Source organism: Nicotiana tomentosiformis, chromosome 11 (assembly GCF_000390325.3).
Source record: "Nicotiana tomentosiformis chromosome 11, ASM39032v3, whole genome shotgun sequence".
NCBI lineage: Eukaryota > Viridiplantae > Streptophyta > Magnoliopsida > Solanales > Solanaceae > Nicotiana > Nicotiana tomentosiformis.
The window spans coordinates 55,994,870-56,010,911 of NC_090822.1; the positions used below are offsets into that span (position 1 = coordinate 55,994,870).

At 34.9% G+C, this 16,042-nt stretch overlaps 1 protein-coding gene across 6 annotated transcripts; it reads right to left on the reverse strand.

Moving 5' to 3' along the window:
• Positions 1-665: 665 nt before the first annotated feature.
• Positions 666-8,761, reverse strand: LOC104104378 (ras-related protein Rab5-like). 6 transcript variants are annotated; one of them, XR_011412000.1, is made up of 8 exons: positions 8,499-8,761; positions 8,142-8,219; positions 7,883-8,050; positions 7,295-7,343; positions 1,535-1,608; positions 1,307-1,400; positions 1,095-1,229; positions 666-872 (listed from the first exon to the last, which is right to left on the reverse strand). XR_011412000.1 is itself a non-coding variant. In XM_070188271.1 (8 exons), exons 2-7 carry the CDS (start codon positions 8,202-8,204, stop codon positions 1,107-1,109), a joined length of 549 nt encoding a protein of 182 aa, XP_070044372.1. In that variant the 5' UTR covers positions 8,205-8,219; positions 8,495-8,736; the 3' UTR covers positions 666-872; positions 1,095-1,106. The 6 variants fall into 6 exon arrangements, 5 of the variants coding, with proteins under 5 accessions (XP_070044372.1, XP_070044371.1, XP_070044373.1 ...); XM_070188271.1 differs by having other exon boundaries at positions 1,095-1,207; positions 8,495-8,736; XM_070188270.1 differs by having other exon boundaries at positions 1,095-1,207; positions 8,499-8,731.
• Positions 8,762-16,042: the final 7,281 nt, after the last annotated feature.

The window sequence follows — 16,042 nt, forward strand, 5'->3', positions numbered from 1 at the left end:
ATTGTTAGGATTTTGTCCTAAATTCCGTATCTATTAGGTCTCTTTTACTTGACGAGAAAAAGACTCCTAAAATAAATAAATTTCCTTCATGTACCTTATCCTTTTCTTGGAGGAGAAATTTTGTACTTCTATAAATCGTCGTTCGCTTCTCACAACAAGAACAATAACAATAGCATCTATAATGTAGTTCTTACGAGAATCACGTTTAGGGGAGAATATTCTCTATTTACATTAGTGATAGATTATATTTAGGTCGATTGACCAAATCATAATAAATTATTATGCCTAGTTTAGTATATTTTTCTTTATACTCTAATTTATCGTCCATCAATCATTGCATTGTAAGCTTCCACATGCATCTTGTTATTTTAATCCCAATACACATTTATCTGGCCGTATTCCCTTATTGGTATTTAGTATGTGCAAGTGGAAGCTCTTGGCTTCCAAAAGACACATTTTGGCATAAAACATGGTAGACTTTGTTTTTAGGGGTAGAGGGTGAATCAAATTTCTTTCAATTAACATGTTCGAACTATGAGCTACAAAACTATTTTTTCCAACTTATATTTACCATAACATAACTAGGAATATATGTTCCTAACAGCCGGACAAATATTCACTTGAATAATTTCAGTTTGACTCGACATAATCATCCAAATGCCATGTTCACATGAATTTAACTACATTAACAGCGCAAATAAGGTTCACATATCATTAAAGATATCCGATACAAGAGTAGTAAAATAATAACCTTAGTAGTATATATTAGATACACCACAAAGACCATAATCGTTACTCACGCTTAGACTTGTACCCTGTTTCAGTCATGAAGGGCCTTATTTTCTTTGCAGGAGTTATATATCATGTATCTCCTGTAGGATAAAGCAAAGAGCACCTAAATGGTCGGGAACGATCAACAATGATGCATCACATCTTTCTGATTTTTTCATATTTCGAAACTGTCTTTATGTCAAACTTAAATGATGCAAAAGGACAAGGAATCGTATTAACACTGCACATTCAGTACAGAATTACCATCCCATGACCATTGCAAAATAAACATAGTACGTATTATTTACCAAGAAAGAACTCACTGGAATGTAATCTCATGCAGAGCAACAGAATAGTCTCCTCACTCCTTCCCCTGTTCTGTTGTGTAGTTTCATTCCACCTAGGTGAGCTGGGGCAGCACTAGCTAATCTCTTTGCTGCATAATGCATTTGTTTTGGCTTGAAAATTTTAAAATCCTATCAAAGCATGGACATTATATTGGGAACTCATCAGGAAAGTGATGTTTAACAATTACCTATTACATGGAAGAGCTCGTTTATATTCTGAGCAGTTTTTGCTGAAGTTTCAAAGAATAGCAAGCCATTCTCTTTAGCATATTGGTTTCCTTCCTGTGCAATCAGTTGGAGATGGTATAGATACTTCATCTTCCTTCATTTCTTATGCAATATCACTTATATTGAATAGTATATGCCTAAACCTCATTATTAGAAAAGCCGCAAGTAAAATGTACTAATTGAAATACCTCATTGTCCACCATTCTTTCTGAATCCAAGTCAGCCTTATTGGCCACTAAAACAGTCACCAAATTTGGATTTCCTAGTACCACAAACACAGCATTAGACCGCTCCTACAAGTCCCAAAAGTACAACAGATATGACGACAATTTGGATTTTTCATTTTCGACTGCACAAGCTCAGTGTTTCTGTACATAATACTCATGGGCGGAGCTAGGGAATGGAAGGAGTTCATCCGAATCCCTTCGCCGGAAAATTATACTATATTTACTAGGTTAAAATTATATATATATATATATATATATATATATATATATAGGAGTTCATCCGAATCCCTTCGCCGGAAAATTATACTATATTTACTAGGTTAAAATTATATATATATATATATATATATATATATATATATATATATATATATATATATATATATATATATATATGGGCGGAGCTAGGGAATGGAAGGAGTTCATCCGAATCCCTTCGCCGGAAAATTATACTATATATACTAGGTTAAAATTTTATATATATACACGAGTCTTAGAGTTTCATATCAATGAATACAGATTTTATGAAAATTACATAAATGATATTCACAAAGGTGCCTAAATTGTCAAAAAGAAAATTAAAAAAATTCAAATTCTTGAAAAATAATCATGAATGTAATCACATTTATCTAACTCAATAAAAGAAGATCTCTACTCTACAAATACCTTATTATTTGAACTTTCTTTAGGGATAGATTTAGGTTCTCACGCCATCCTTCTAGGTAGATTCGATCATTATCACGATAAAGCTAAGAGATTATACATGTTAATATATATTGTTACTTCCTTTAGCTCAATAATGATGGGCTAATATCAGTTAGCCATATATCCCTAACTTGATATTTATTTGCGACTACATGCAATATCTATCCGCTAGATAGATTTATCGATACTACAAGAAACTACGAAACTACGAAACTCTATGACAACACTTTCTGGAAATGTTCTATTAATATTTTTTAAAACAAAAATAGCTTAAAATAGCTAACATTTTCAAACATTACCAACCTTAAATTTTATTTTAGCAATCTAAAAATAATCGTGAGCTCGTGAGTATGATTTCAGTACAATTTGCTTTAAGTTTTTGTCTCTTAGTAATTTGAAGTGGAAGACTTCTAGTGTCACCTGGATTGTTCCGGTGAAAATAATAATTTCTAAAGTTATGAATCTTGTGAAAATTAACTTACTCGACTTATATGAGTAATCTTACTATGATTATATTCCTAAATATTAGGAGTTCCTATATAGTTCAAATAGAAAAGATTTAATAGTCAGATCTTTAGTTAATTTCAATGTCATAAATATTAAAAAGTATTAATTAAATGATAAGTTTGCCGATTGTAATTTTTTTTTAAAAGATAAAAAGGTCGATCAATTTTGCGTTGAAGTTTCATGCTTTTATAATAGTCTAGATTGATTGAAGAAGACAAAATTAAAAGAAAAGTGAAATATTATCTTCTTATATATTTAATAGTTTTTAATTTTAGTCTCACACTATTTATAACACTAGTCTTAGGGTACGCGCTTTGCGCGTGATCCTCGTCTCAATGACAAGACGATCTTAAAAATCACATATATTACTAAATAATATGTTTGAATTATAAAATAAAAATTAAAGTAAAAGTGTAAGTTTTTGGGAATAATGAATGTTGATCATATTTACCTAACTTGATAAAGGAAGAAATCATACCCCGCAAAAGTCCTCTAATGCCTCGTTGTATTTCAGTGACTTAAACACAATCTAGCATTAGAGTATGTGTATTGCGCGTGAACCGATAACAACAAGTATAAAATTATAAAAATTAGATAAATAATTTTAAATGTGTTTGAGATATAAAATAAAATTGAAAATAAACTCATGAAAATGATGAATATAAGGCTAAAAATAAAATATGTTGAGTCAATGTTCTAAAACAAAAGATCATAAAATATAGTTCAAAATTAAATAGCTATACAAATTTAGGAATTTACATTAAATATATTAAAGTAGAAAACTCTCCTTTACTTTCCAATCAACTTCTTAATACGAAAGTCAAACTGTTTAATTTTTGTCTTAATATGTTAGTTTGTCAATTTTTTTAATTATAAATTATAGGTATTATAGAAAAAAATAGTTAATAAATAAAATTAATATACAATATAATTTTCTTGTAACAGACTAATATATGTTATTTTAATTGATTTTAAAATTTTCAAAATATTAGAACTTCTAACATAGTTTAAATTAAGAAATATTTAATAATTTGAAAATTTTATTTGATTTTAAAGTGTGAACATTTTAATACATTACTATAGTATTCCTACGAATTGCTAAGTATTGTAATATTAATCTTTGTAATTATGATGAAACATTAGCTGTAAAATATCCACTTAGAAAAAGTAAAAAAAGGAAGGTGGCAATACAATTATTTAATTTGAGTGAATCTAAAACATTTATTTTGTATTTTATTTTTAGTTTTGAAATTGAGCAAACGGAATCTAAAGGGCGAAACGAAAAACAGTCAAAGACTAATCTTACTCTTCCTTTTCTTTTTAAAATTGTTATTACTTTTCCTTTTCAAATATGTTATATTACACATAATTCAAATAAGGAAGGTCTTGGTACACAAAATATAGTTAATTTTGAAGTCCTAAATATTAGGACAATAATAAAATGATTATTCTTAAATATTAGAAAAATATTAAAATGACTATTTTGTCTAGTGTGAATTCTTTTTTATTAAGGGTAGAAAAGGCGAACGACATTTCGCTAAGGGCCTTCGTGCTTTTAATATAATACTAGTTTCTAGATTCGTGCATTGTACGAGATTCTTAAGTCAATAATTTATGAAAGAATTCCAAATTAAAATTTTGGAAAATATTACAAAAAGAAAGAATTGTTTTTCATGCAAATGATGTAGGAAAAATGTGATATTTAGCGATTAGATCGAATACAAATCTTTTTTCTATTTCATATTATCGGTTAAGGATTCCAAACATAATACTATGTGAATTCTTTGTAGGTATGTCTGTACTTGCCGTCTATTGAGAACGTTCTGAAATAATCAATAAAACATGGTTTGATTGATATTGTCCAAATCAAAATTTTAATATTTGGTTATTTAATAAAAGAATAATCAAGTAGATTATTGGTATAATTATTTTACCTGAAATTTTGTGTAGGAGATGTAGCTGAAGGCCGGAGTTAAGCATCACTACTAGAAATTTGGCAAAAACTGACCAAGTCGACCGACCAACTTTGGTCGGTCAAAAAACCGACCAAAGTTGGTCGGTTTTTCAAAAAATAAAATTATTATTATTTTTTTTACGAAACCGACCAACTTTGGTCGGTTTTCTTTGGCGCAAAAATGCGAAAAACTATTTTTGAGTCCCGCAAAATTTATGTTTCAAGAAACCGACCAACTTTGGTCGGTTTTTTAATTAAAATAAATAAAAATTAATATTAAAAAAATCGACCAAAATTGGTCGGTTAATTCGGCGGGCCATTTAAAAAAACCGACCAACTTTGGTTGGTAATTTTACTTTTTAATAAAACCGACCAACTTTGGTCGGTTATTTTCGTGTGAAAATACAATTAAAGAGTATAAATAAAATAAAAGACAGTCTTAAAACAAAATGTACCAATGGTCTAGTGGTAGAATAGTATCCTGCCACAGTACAGACCCCGGTTCGATTCTCAGATGGTGAATCTTTTTATTACATAATTAAAATACCGACCAACTTTGGTCGGTTGTTTTTGCAATTTTTTTTTTTTGAATTTAATTGACCGACCAAAGTTGGTCGATAATTTCCGACCAACTTTGGTCGGTATTCCTTTCTGACCACAAAAATACCGTCCACACGTAAATGGTCACGTTTTGGTCGGTTTTTGGCCATTACCGACCAACGTTGGTTGGTTTTTTTGGTCAATTTTTACCGGATTTCTAGTAGTGTATACGTTTGAATATTTAAGTAAAGAAGAATTCTAAATTATATGACTCTCATCTTAGACAACAAAATTATTTAAAGTACGATAAAAATGGATTAGTTTGTTGTTTAAAAATATACCATTCAGTATTCCTTCTAACTTCCTCATCCATTCTCATCGGTTGATGCCGCAAATTAAACCTTTTCTGTTAATTAATATATTCTCATCTTCCTCCTTAAGTATCCTCCTATTACAATATAGTTCTTTTGGATGGGATGGGATGTAGAGACCATATTTCCACTATTCTGAGTGTAACTTAATTTAATCTTTACATCAATACCCCTTCCAACAAACAAACAAACAAAATTTTTTCTTAACAACCCATAAAGATGTGGATGAATTATTAGCCAACATGCACAAAATTAAACATTCAACTTCGTAATTGTCAGTAGCTTTCCTTTGATTATGTTAGAGAGCCAAAATATAATCTATAAAATATGATACTGAAAGAGACGAAAATTACCTCTAAAAGATCCGCGTATAGATGTTTTGTGTTGCAATAGCGTGAATACAATGAAATTATTTATATAGAGGCCATATGTGTTTCATGCGTGGGATATTATTATGGGTTTGAAACTCAAAGCATATGGGATTCTACTATTGTTCCGTGTAATTGTCCAGGTACAATTAGTATAGTATTAGAACTTTTCATTCAATTATAATTTTAAAAAGTTCTATTATTAGTTGGTGTCAGATTCCCAAATATTAGGCAAAATTCGTATTAGATATTACTATTTTATCAAATATGGAACTATCTTTTTGATAAAATATAATAGTATAAAAGTCGATCAACATTTTAAGGATATTTTTGTCATTCAACATTTAGTATAAAACATTCGTTGTTTTATAATAATATAAATAGATAAATAATTAGAATAAATTAATATAAGGTTTTGCAAGTACTAAGTGAAGTAAAATTATTCTTCAAAACAAATAATTCATTGATGTTAAAAAATTATTGAGTTCATACCATTAGGGTGTCTCACGTAATTGTCGAAACTTCTTCAAAAGAACGTCTACTACATATGTACTAACATTCCAAATAATTGACTTTTTAGATATTTATTTAAGGTAAAATTTTAATCAAATTTACAGTCCTAACTTTTAGGTACATAATTTAAATATGGAAAGATTCAATAACCATATTTTAACGAATTTTCAAGTCCTAAATACTAGGAAAATAATTAAATGGCTGCTTTATCTAATGTGAATTTTATTTTAAAAGAATAAAAAAAGCGAACGATATTTCGCTAAGGGGCTTCGTTCTTTTAATATAGTATAGATAAATATATATTTATACAGATGTTAAATCCCCTTAACTTCTTAATATGCTTTCTTCTTTTATCTTTTGAACCCTTTACTTAAATTCCTGAATCGGACACCATAATACTCCCTCTATTCCAATTAATTAATTATATGTGACTATGTTACTATTTAAGGAGTCAAAGAGATTCTTCGTTCTTTGACCATGCTTTTCTTCATTCTTTTTTAAAAATATCTCGAATAATTAAGTATTACAACTTAAGTACTTTTTGTGAAGTTTTTAAATATGTAAATTTTGTTTTCAAGAACTTAAAAATATACTCTATGTCCAAACTCATCGAAAATTTAGTACCTCGACCCTAGTATTTCGAATTTTGCCACATAAAGCAGAATGGAGGGACTTTATGTTCATTTTCCACATCGGAACTGTTTCATTTTCGTCTCTTTAGATTCAAAACGTAAGCCAGTCAAAGTGTACCAATTTTGTTTACCTTGTCTTTGGAGCTGTTGCACCCACTTTTTAGCTCTTTCAAATGAATCCTGAACCCAATAGATTGATTTAATCCAGTTAAATGACAAATTTGATAAAAGTATTCACCAAGAAAATGTCTTATTCATACATGGTCGACTAATCTAGTGTTAAAGGCATGTAACTGATAAAGTTAGCAAGGTAATCAAGTCGTTCGAGAAGAAATTTTTGTTGGTTCATCTAGCAACTTGAAGATTTTTTTCCACCAAGATTTCCCATTTTTTTGAATTTATAATAATATTACCTTTCACCCAGCTACCTAAGGGGATAAATAATGATTCTTCATGTACTCGAACCCCTAACCTATACCGACTAGTTGGAGGTGCATTTTTCTCTTTGCAGGTACGTACTCCCTCCCAATCCCATTTTATGTGATTATATTTTGATTTTTTTTTAACTTGTGGCCTAAGTCAGAGTGTGTTTATAAATCATTTTAGTAATAATAAAACGAGAATTTAAAGTTAAATTATTTTTAAATAAAGAAATGTGTAAAATTAAAGATTTTAAGCAATAAAAATATGTAACAGGAGAGCAGATCGATCCAGGGTACCTTGCTAGTGATATCATAGACTACAACAGCAGCTGCTGCACCACGGTAGTACATGGGAGCTAAACTGTGGTACCGCTCTTGTCCTGCAGTGTCCCATATGTCAAACTTTATGGTTGCTTCATTTAGAGAAAGTAGCTGAGTAAAGAAGGCTGCTCCAATTGTTGGCTCCTACAAGTTTCAATAACAGTACTCATGTGATAAAAAGAAAGATATTCACGGAAACTAATTCAGAATTGGTTATGCATGCATTAGACGAAACCTGGAAGTCAAAGAATTGTCCTTTGACAAATCTTAACACTAAACTGGTTTTTCCAGTGCCCATGTCCCCCAGCAGTACCTGAAACATTAGAAAATCTGATTATATATATAAACTGATCATTTTAACAAGATCTAGTTTCATCGAAATTGCATCATTAATTTCCCCTTCTTGTTGTTTTTGACTGAGATTCGTATGATTAATAAATACCTCTGCAGGAGCCTATTGAATTTTTACCAAGCCATGCTTAATGTTATAAACATAGAAAGCGAGAAGTAAAAACTCATGAAAGGGACAAAAACCGAATAACGTTAATAAGAGAATTCAAAAAAGAGTTAACAAAGGGAAGAACATACCTACCAGCTTGGCTTGTATATTTTTGTTCCTCCTCGTTGCCATCCAATAAAACCCCAGAAAATTGAATGAAGAAAATAGAAAAACAAAGCATGAACCAGCAAGAACGAGAGAGAGATAGACCCGCAGACGAAAGATTTGTGTTTTCTTAAAGTTGGTTGACGAGAAAGGATTTCAAGGTTTATATATGAGGTAGCGTACGTCGTGGAATGTTAGGTTTAGCAAAATATATGATTGTGAATATTGACTGTTAGGTTGTGCTCCTTCCTATCATCAAGAGAAGATAAATAGATACTGAGAAAAAAACTTACATACCTTCAGCATTACAACTTTTCGAGTAGGTAGTTGAATCGAATTTGAATTTCTTCTTAAAGTTCGTCTAACCAATATTAATTTGCTTCATGATTGAATCCAGAAATAATCTTCGTAGATATTCCTACCCTTTAATTTCTTGAATTCAAACTTCTCTACCTATCTACCAATTAGTTGGAAAAAGTATTATTCCCTCTGTCCCTATTTATGTGATATTTTTGCTTATCAAAAGTCAATTTGACTAGTCTTTGAAGCTAAATTGAATTAAATTAATTTAATATTTTATAAATAAAAATTTCGATATTCAAAAACTATACAAAAAGTACTATAATTTACAATCCTTATTATATCAATATGATGAAAAATACCTTTTAAAATGTTTATCAATGTTCATATAGTTTAAATTTCAGTAAGCGAAAAGTGCATGTTGCTCCCAAATGCACACGCAAGTATACGTGGTCGCACAAGTAATATAGGATTGTAAGTCCAGATATCGTACCCACATGGACTTGTGATTAACTATTTACTAAATTAAACTAAGACAATTAATATATTCAAGCGATTTTCTAAAGTATGAATATTTAACTAAAACTAGTCTACAGTACCAAACTAAGCAATTACAAATAAACAACTTGGCAATCATAGAGACGAATTCAATGGGAAAAATATTCTAGAGCTATGGTTAGCTAACAATCTCGTTGAGTCTTCCACTTAAATTGTCTGCTTAATTTATCTGGAATATTGATTGACAGGGTTAATATTACTCGTAGTATTCTCCCGAAGTACTACTCGCCTATTCAAGCTAACCTACCGCCTATATTCCTATGGATTAGGATAACAAGAACGCATTAATAATTCTCGTATGATAACCAAGCAAGACGATTAGGTATATCCCAATCCTAATCGCAAATCTGTTCCCCAATATTCAGGTTCAAGATCTCGCTCTACTCAATCTTATTTGCAATTTAGAATTCCCTCTCCCGAGTTCAATCCTAGATTCATAGATAGTATTTAATTGGTGATCAAGCAATCAAATAATTAAACGCAAGGTTAAATAAATAAACTAATTGTTTACCTATAAAACAGTACAGTTGAATTTATACGTAATTTCTAGATAAGTGAACTTATTTGATCCTGAAATAAAGAAATAACTGAAGAAATATACAATACTTAGTCTTAAAATGTAGATGAAGTAGCAGAGTTGATGAATCCGGGAACAAGGTTTTCGGGCACAACAATGATGAGATCAAAAGAAAGAAAGTAAAATTGTATTAAGCTTTGTATAGAATGTAGTATAAGTTAGCGAGAAAATTTGTGTCCTTTACAATGATAACTGAGCTCTCTATTTATAGCTGTGTCTAGGGAAGGAGGTCCTAGGATCGTGCCCTCCTTTAATGTTAATTATGAGGGCCATTTATGAAGATGTAATGGTGGACATAAATGCCAAATTCCCTACAACGGGCCGTTGCCCTTAATGCTGTAGAATATTCCATATTAAATGCTACCGGGCGCAGAGCATTTAATACACCTTTATGATCGTTATTCCTTCCGGTGATAAGCGGATAGCTGCGTTCGGTGGCCATCTCCGTCTTGGGTTCCACGTGTCCTTCCTTTAGATGACCACATGTCATATCGTATTTTACCCTATACATATAGTCCCCATGCTTTCCGATGACATAACTTTGTATTACCGGGAAGTTGGTAGAAACAATCTTTTTGGCGGAAATTACTATAAATCCCTTTGCAGGCTTCTGACGGTTGATTAGATGCATGTCTCTCCGCATTTAATGCCCCAAAACATGCGTAATCCCACGATTCAGCACAATCTTTGCCGATTATCGAAGTAATCATGGCCATGGATTTAGCTGCCAAACTTTTACTTATACGCATCATCCTTTTTTCCTTTGTATTCCATAAGTTTCCAAGCTCTTGATTTGCACCTTTATTTTCAATCTTCTCTCTAAGTCTCTTCAAACAAAAACCTTTTTCTTTCTTCTTATTTAATGGCTTCTTCTTCCAAATGCATTGGTTCTTCAAAGAACAAGAGCAAGGCCGAGGACTCTGCTCCTCCAACGGTGGGATCCATCATCCCAAGAAGACTCAACACCACAAAGGATCTTGAAGAGAAATTCCCTACTGCTTACCCTCGTACATAGGCAGTTAGTAGGTATCCTTTTTCCATTCGTCCTTCCAATATTCCTACTGTGAAGGAAGACTTCCCCTGCCATGAGTTGGGCATCATTTCTCCTGATCTATCGGAGCGAGTGACCTTTCCCAGGGAAGGTTTTACATATTTTTATATGTATCCCTTTACTTTGGATGCGTTTTCTTTGAGTGGAGAGCTTGATACCGTGATTGCGGAGTTTTTCCTTCGCTACCAAGTGTGCTTGGCATAGGTAAGTCCTTCAGTGTGGAGGACGGTTGCCTGCCTTCGACGCTTGTGCCAAGAGACTGGAGAAGAGCTAACATTAGCTCGTATGATGAACCTTTACTCCCCAAGCTTTTTTTTTTGGGGGGGGGGGAGGGGTATGATAAGCCTCTGCAAACATGGTTACCATGCTCTGTTGACTAGCATGGATGATGGTGACGACTGTAGGTGGACGAAACGGTTCGTTGAAATCGCCACCAATAGTATCATTCCGTCAACGACTTCATCCTTTCAGGCCACTTGGAACCGTACTCGTAAGACCTCCATTTAGTATATTTTCTTTCACTAAATATTCTTCTATGACCGTATTGATTCTTCATCCTTCGTATGTTTCAGCAACTCAATGGACCCCACTGGTGGTGAAAGGCTTGGACCGGTGTGTTAAGAAGATCTTAAACATTATGACGCCTGAAACTCGTTTGTGGAAAGAACTGGCCCTTAAGTACGGGTGGAAGGCCGAAAATCATGGTAATTTTAACTTACCTTGCCTCAATTGTTTATGTGAAGAACTTGGTTGAACCCTTCTGACTTGTTCACGAAATTAGGTCTACCTGCGGGCTCGGTTGCTGTCCCCGAGGAGGACGTCTTGGCTGATCCTGCAAGGTTGCTTCAGGAGGCACTTACTCGAACAGGTATCTTCGGGCCTGCTTCGGGCGCGAACGCTTCTTTACGGAGTCCCCGGCCGGAGGACAAACAATCAAAGAGAAGACGTTTCTCTTCGACCGGGGAAAAGAATAAGGCAAAGACTGATGCCCCTAAATCATCTCCGGTGGTGATGGTGACTGGCTCTCCTTTCGGGCCGGTCATAGACACCGTGATGATTGATAATGATGAAGATTCTAGTGATGAAGGAGCTTCTCTTCATAGAAGGCGACGATCCTCATCGTCTCAACAGGATGCTCGACTTATTGAGGTAGTTACACCAACCGAAGACGATGTCTCGGCACTTTGAGGAGAGTTTGATTTTGTGGATAACACCAATTCCTATTTTCGGGTCCCAATTGCTGCGTTCGGTACTGCAGGGTTGCGTACCGAATCCTTGCCTTCTTTGATTGGCGAACATCCATCCGCCAGCACTGCATTTGATGCTGTTGCTTTTCACCCTTCGACTCCATCAGCTTTATCTCCACCTTCACCAACACCAGCAACTGCTACATCATTTCTGCCGTCCGCACCTGATCATGGAGAGGGTACCCCTCTTCCCCAGTCCCTAGTTCATGAGAATTTGGGGCAAAATTATGCTGCCCCTTCTAAAGATCCACAGAGGAGGAGGAATGTTATCCTTTCGATTTCTACCAGGTGCAACCTGCTTTCCCGGCCGGTAGAGCTTACTAATTATCTGAAGCATTTGGCTTCAGAAAAAGATTGTGAAAAGATTCAAGCACTCTCGGGAGAGTGTTTGTTGAACAATGCCATGTACAATTCCGCAGCGGTGCATTCCATTCACAATACCCCACCGGTGGATCCATCTGCTTCTCCCAGAGACATAGACACTTCTCTTTCTCCTGGTCCCGGAGATGCTGCAATTTAACTTTCCTTTTCTTTTCCCATTCTTGTATCTTTGCCTTTTTTGGCACTTTTGTGTAAATAAAGACATGTATTTTGCTCAATTACTATTTGAGTCTTACTTTCTTTTGAATATCCATGCAAGTCTTTAACTTTTGCATTTGTTTAAAAATTCTACACGCGTTTTTCTGTTCGCGCTTTCTTATATGTAGTCCCGGATGCACTTTTCTCGAAGCGCTTTGGTTCCGAGCATTAACCCTTTTATGTGAGGGTTTCTTTAAGTTTTTGCGCATGTATACTTTTTTGCGTCCTTTCGTGTAGTCTTCGGGTGCATTTTTCCCCGAAGGCATTTTGATTCTGGGCATAAATTCTTTCGAAACCAACCCTTTAACGTGAGGGTTTTTATAAGGGAGGGCCCTCTTATGTTTACGGTGCTCTTGAAGAGGACGTCTCCTATTCATTACGGCACTAGCATTTGAAGTACTTGTTTAACTTTAAAATGACAAAGTTAGTTCATCGTTCAGAGAAGAAACAAGATAAAAACCAAAGGATTTCATTTCATTTAATTTCTTCTAATTTAAATAGTACAAAAGCATTTGTTATGCTAAAAGGAAATTGCCATTACTTGTGGCTATCTTGTACAACTTGTTTCTACGGGGCTGGCTGCGCAGTCCCTGGTCCTGATGACGCATTTTGTTTTCGGATTTTCGTCCAAAACCAACCCTTTAACGTGAGGGTTTTCATAAGATAGGGCCCTCTTATGTTTACGGTGCCATTGAAGAGGACGTCTCCTGTTCATTATGGCACTAGCATTTGAAGTACTTGTTTAACTTTCAAATGACAAAGTTAGTTCATCGTTCAAACAAGAAACACGATAAAAACAAAAGGATTTCATTTCATTTAATTCCTTCTATTTTCAAAAGTACAAAAGCATTTGTTATGCTAAAAATAAATTGACATTACTTGTGGCTATCTTGTACAACTTGTTTATATGGGGATGGATGCACAGTCCTAAGTCCTGATGACGTATTTTGTTTCGGGATTTTTATTCCCGATCGATGTGACAGTCAGTGTTACCGTATCCTCATATCATTCCCCCCAGTGTTCGAATGCGAATAATGCGAATTGGAACACTGGAAGTCTTCTGCCTTCAAAGATTCCACCAATGAATTGTTAGATAATCCTTAACTCGGCAACACACCTTACTTCCCCTTAGGAGTCCATGCTATCGAGCAAAAGACTATCTAACAATCCCCTAGTGGTTTGTGCTCGTGAATGGTCGGGTAACCTTTGTCCGATAGCAAACTTAACTTCCCAGTGGGAATTTGCTATCGAGCCAAAGATTATCTAACCGTCCTCGAGTGGAAGCTTGTTTGTTTGCCTTGCTATCGAAGGTCTTATTGCTGCTGTCTTCGTAGTATGCTTTCTATCGCCGCCTCATTAAAAACTTTACCAGAAAAACCTAATTGGGACAAATTCTAAATGAAGGAAAAAAGAGTGCAGCACATACTTTCCGCTTGGATAATGTTCATCAGCAAAAATATGTTTTGAGGTGTGCCACGTTCCAGTTGTTAGGCAACTTATCTCCATTCTGGTTCTCCAACTCGTACGAACCTTTAAAAGTGATAGCTGAAATCCGGTAGGGTCCTTCCCACATTGGACCCAGCTTCCCCGCATTGAGCTCTTGGATATTTTGAGTTACTTTCCTCAGAACCAAATCTCCTACTTTGAAATAACGGAAATTGCCTCTCCGATTATAATATCGCTTCATTCTCTGCTTTTGAGCTGCCATTCTTACACGCGCCAAGTCCTTGCATTCCTCGAGCAGCTTCAAGTTGATTAACATTGCTTCATTGTTTGATTCTTCATCTGCCTGAAAATATCTCAAGGTGGGTTCCCCTACTTCCATCGGGATTAGAGCTTCTGCGCCATACACAAGGGAAAAAGGAGTCTCTCCTGTGCTTGACTTGGCTATTATTCGGTAGGCCCATAGAACTCCGAGTAATTCTTCGAGCCAATTGCCTTTTGCCACTTCCAACCTTTTCTTGAGGTTTTGAATAATTACTTTGTTTGTTGACTCTGCTTGACCGTTTGCACTCGGATGGTAAGGTGAAGAGGTGATCCTCTTTATCTTCAAATCTTCAAGGAACTTTGTAATTTTTGCTCTGATAAGTTGCGGCCCATTGTCGCATGCTATCTCTTTTGGTATTCCGAACCTGCAAATTATATTTTCCCGCATGAAGTCGACCACTTCGCGTTCTCCGATCTTCTGATAAGGACCTGCTTCCACCCATTTAGAAAAATAGTCAGTCAGAATTAAAAGAAATCTTACCTTTTTAGGAGCCGGTGTCAGCGGTCCGACGATGTCCATCTCCCATTTCATGAACGACCATGGGGACAGAACCGAATGTAAGGGTTTTTCCGGTTGATGTACTAGTGGTGCGTAGCGTTGGCACTTATTACATTTTCATATAAAATTTTGGCATCTTGTTCCATACGGGGCCAGTAATATCCTACCCGAACTAATTTCAGCACCAAAGAATATGCGCCCGAGTGGTTGCTGCATATCCCTTCATGGACCTCTCTCATGATGTAATTAGCTTCTAACGCTCCTAAGCACCGGACCAATGGGCCTTGGAAGGATTTTCTATATAATTGGCCTTTCTTGAAGCTATAACGTGTAGCTTTGGCGTGTAATGCCCGTGATGCTTTGGGGTCTTTGGGCAACTTCCCGTGCTCGAGATAGTTGATTATTTCATTTCTCCAGTCCCAGATTAAACTAGTCGAATTCACCTCATAGTAACATCTATAACAGGACTGAATTCATCAGTTGTACTACCATCCCTGATTCCGATCCCTTGATTTCTGTCAATGAGCCTAAGTTTGCCAATGCATCTACTTTCGTGTTATCCTCCCTCGTGATATGAGTAATTGACCACTCCTGGAATCGTGGCAACAGAGCCTGGACCTTTACCACGTAGTGTTGCATACGTTCCTCTTTGGTGTCAAAGATCCCGTAGACCTGATTTACCACCAACTGCGAATCACATTTGATTTCAATGACCTCAGAGTCAAGTCCCCATGCCAATTCGAGCCCTGCAATCAAAGCTTCATACTCTGCTTCATTTTTAGTTAAGGGGATCGTTCTGATGGCTTGCCTTAAGGTTTCCCCTGAAGGCGTGATTAAGACTATTCAGAGCCCGAAACCTTTTATATTGGAAGCTCCATCCGTAAATAAGGTCCAAACCCTCGATGTCAATTCCGACACCATTACTGCCTCCTTGGTCGCCAGAGGCAATAGTCC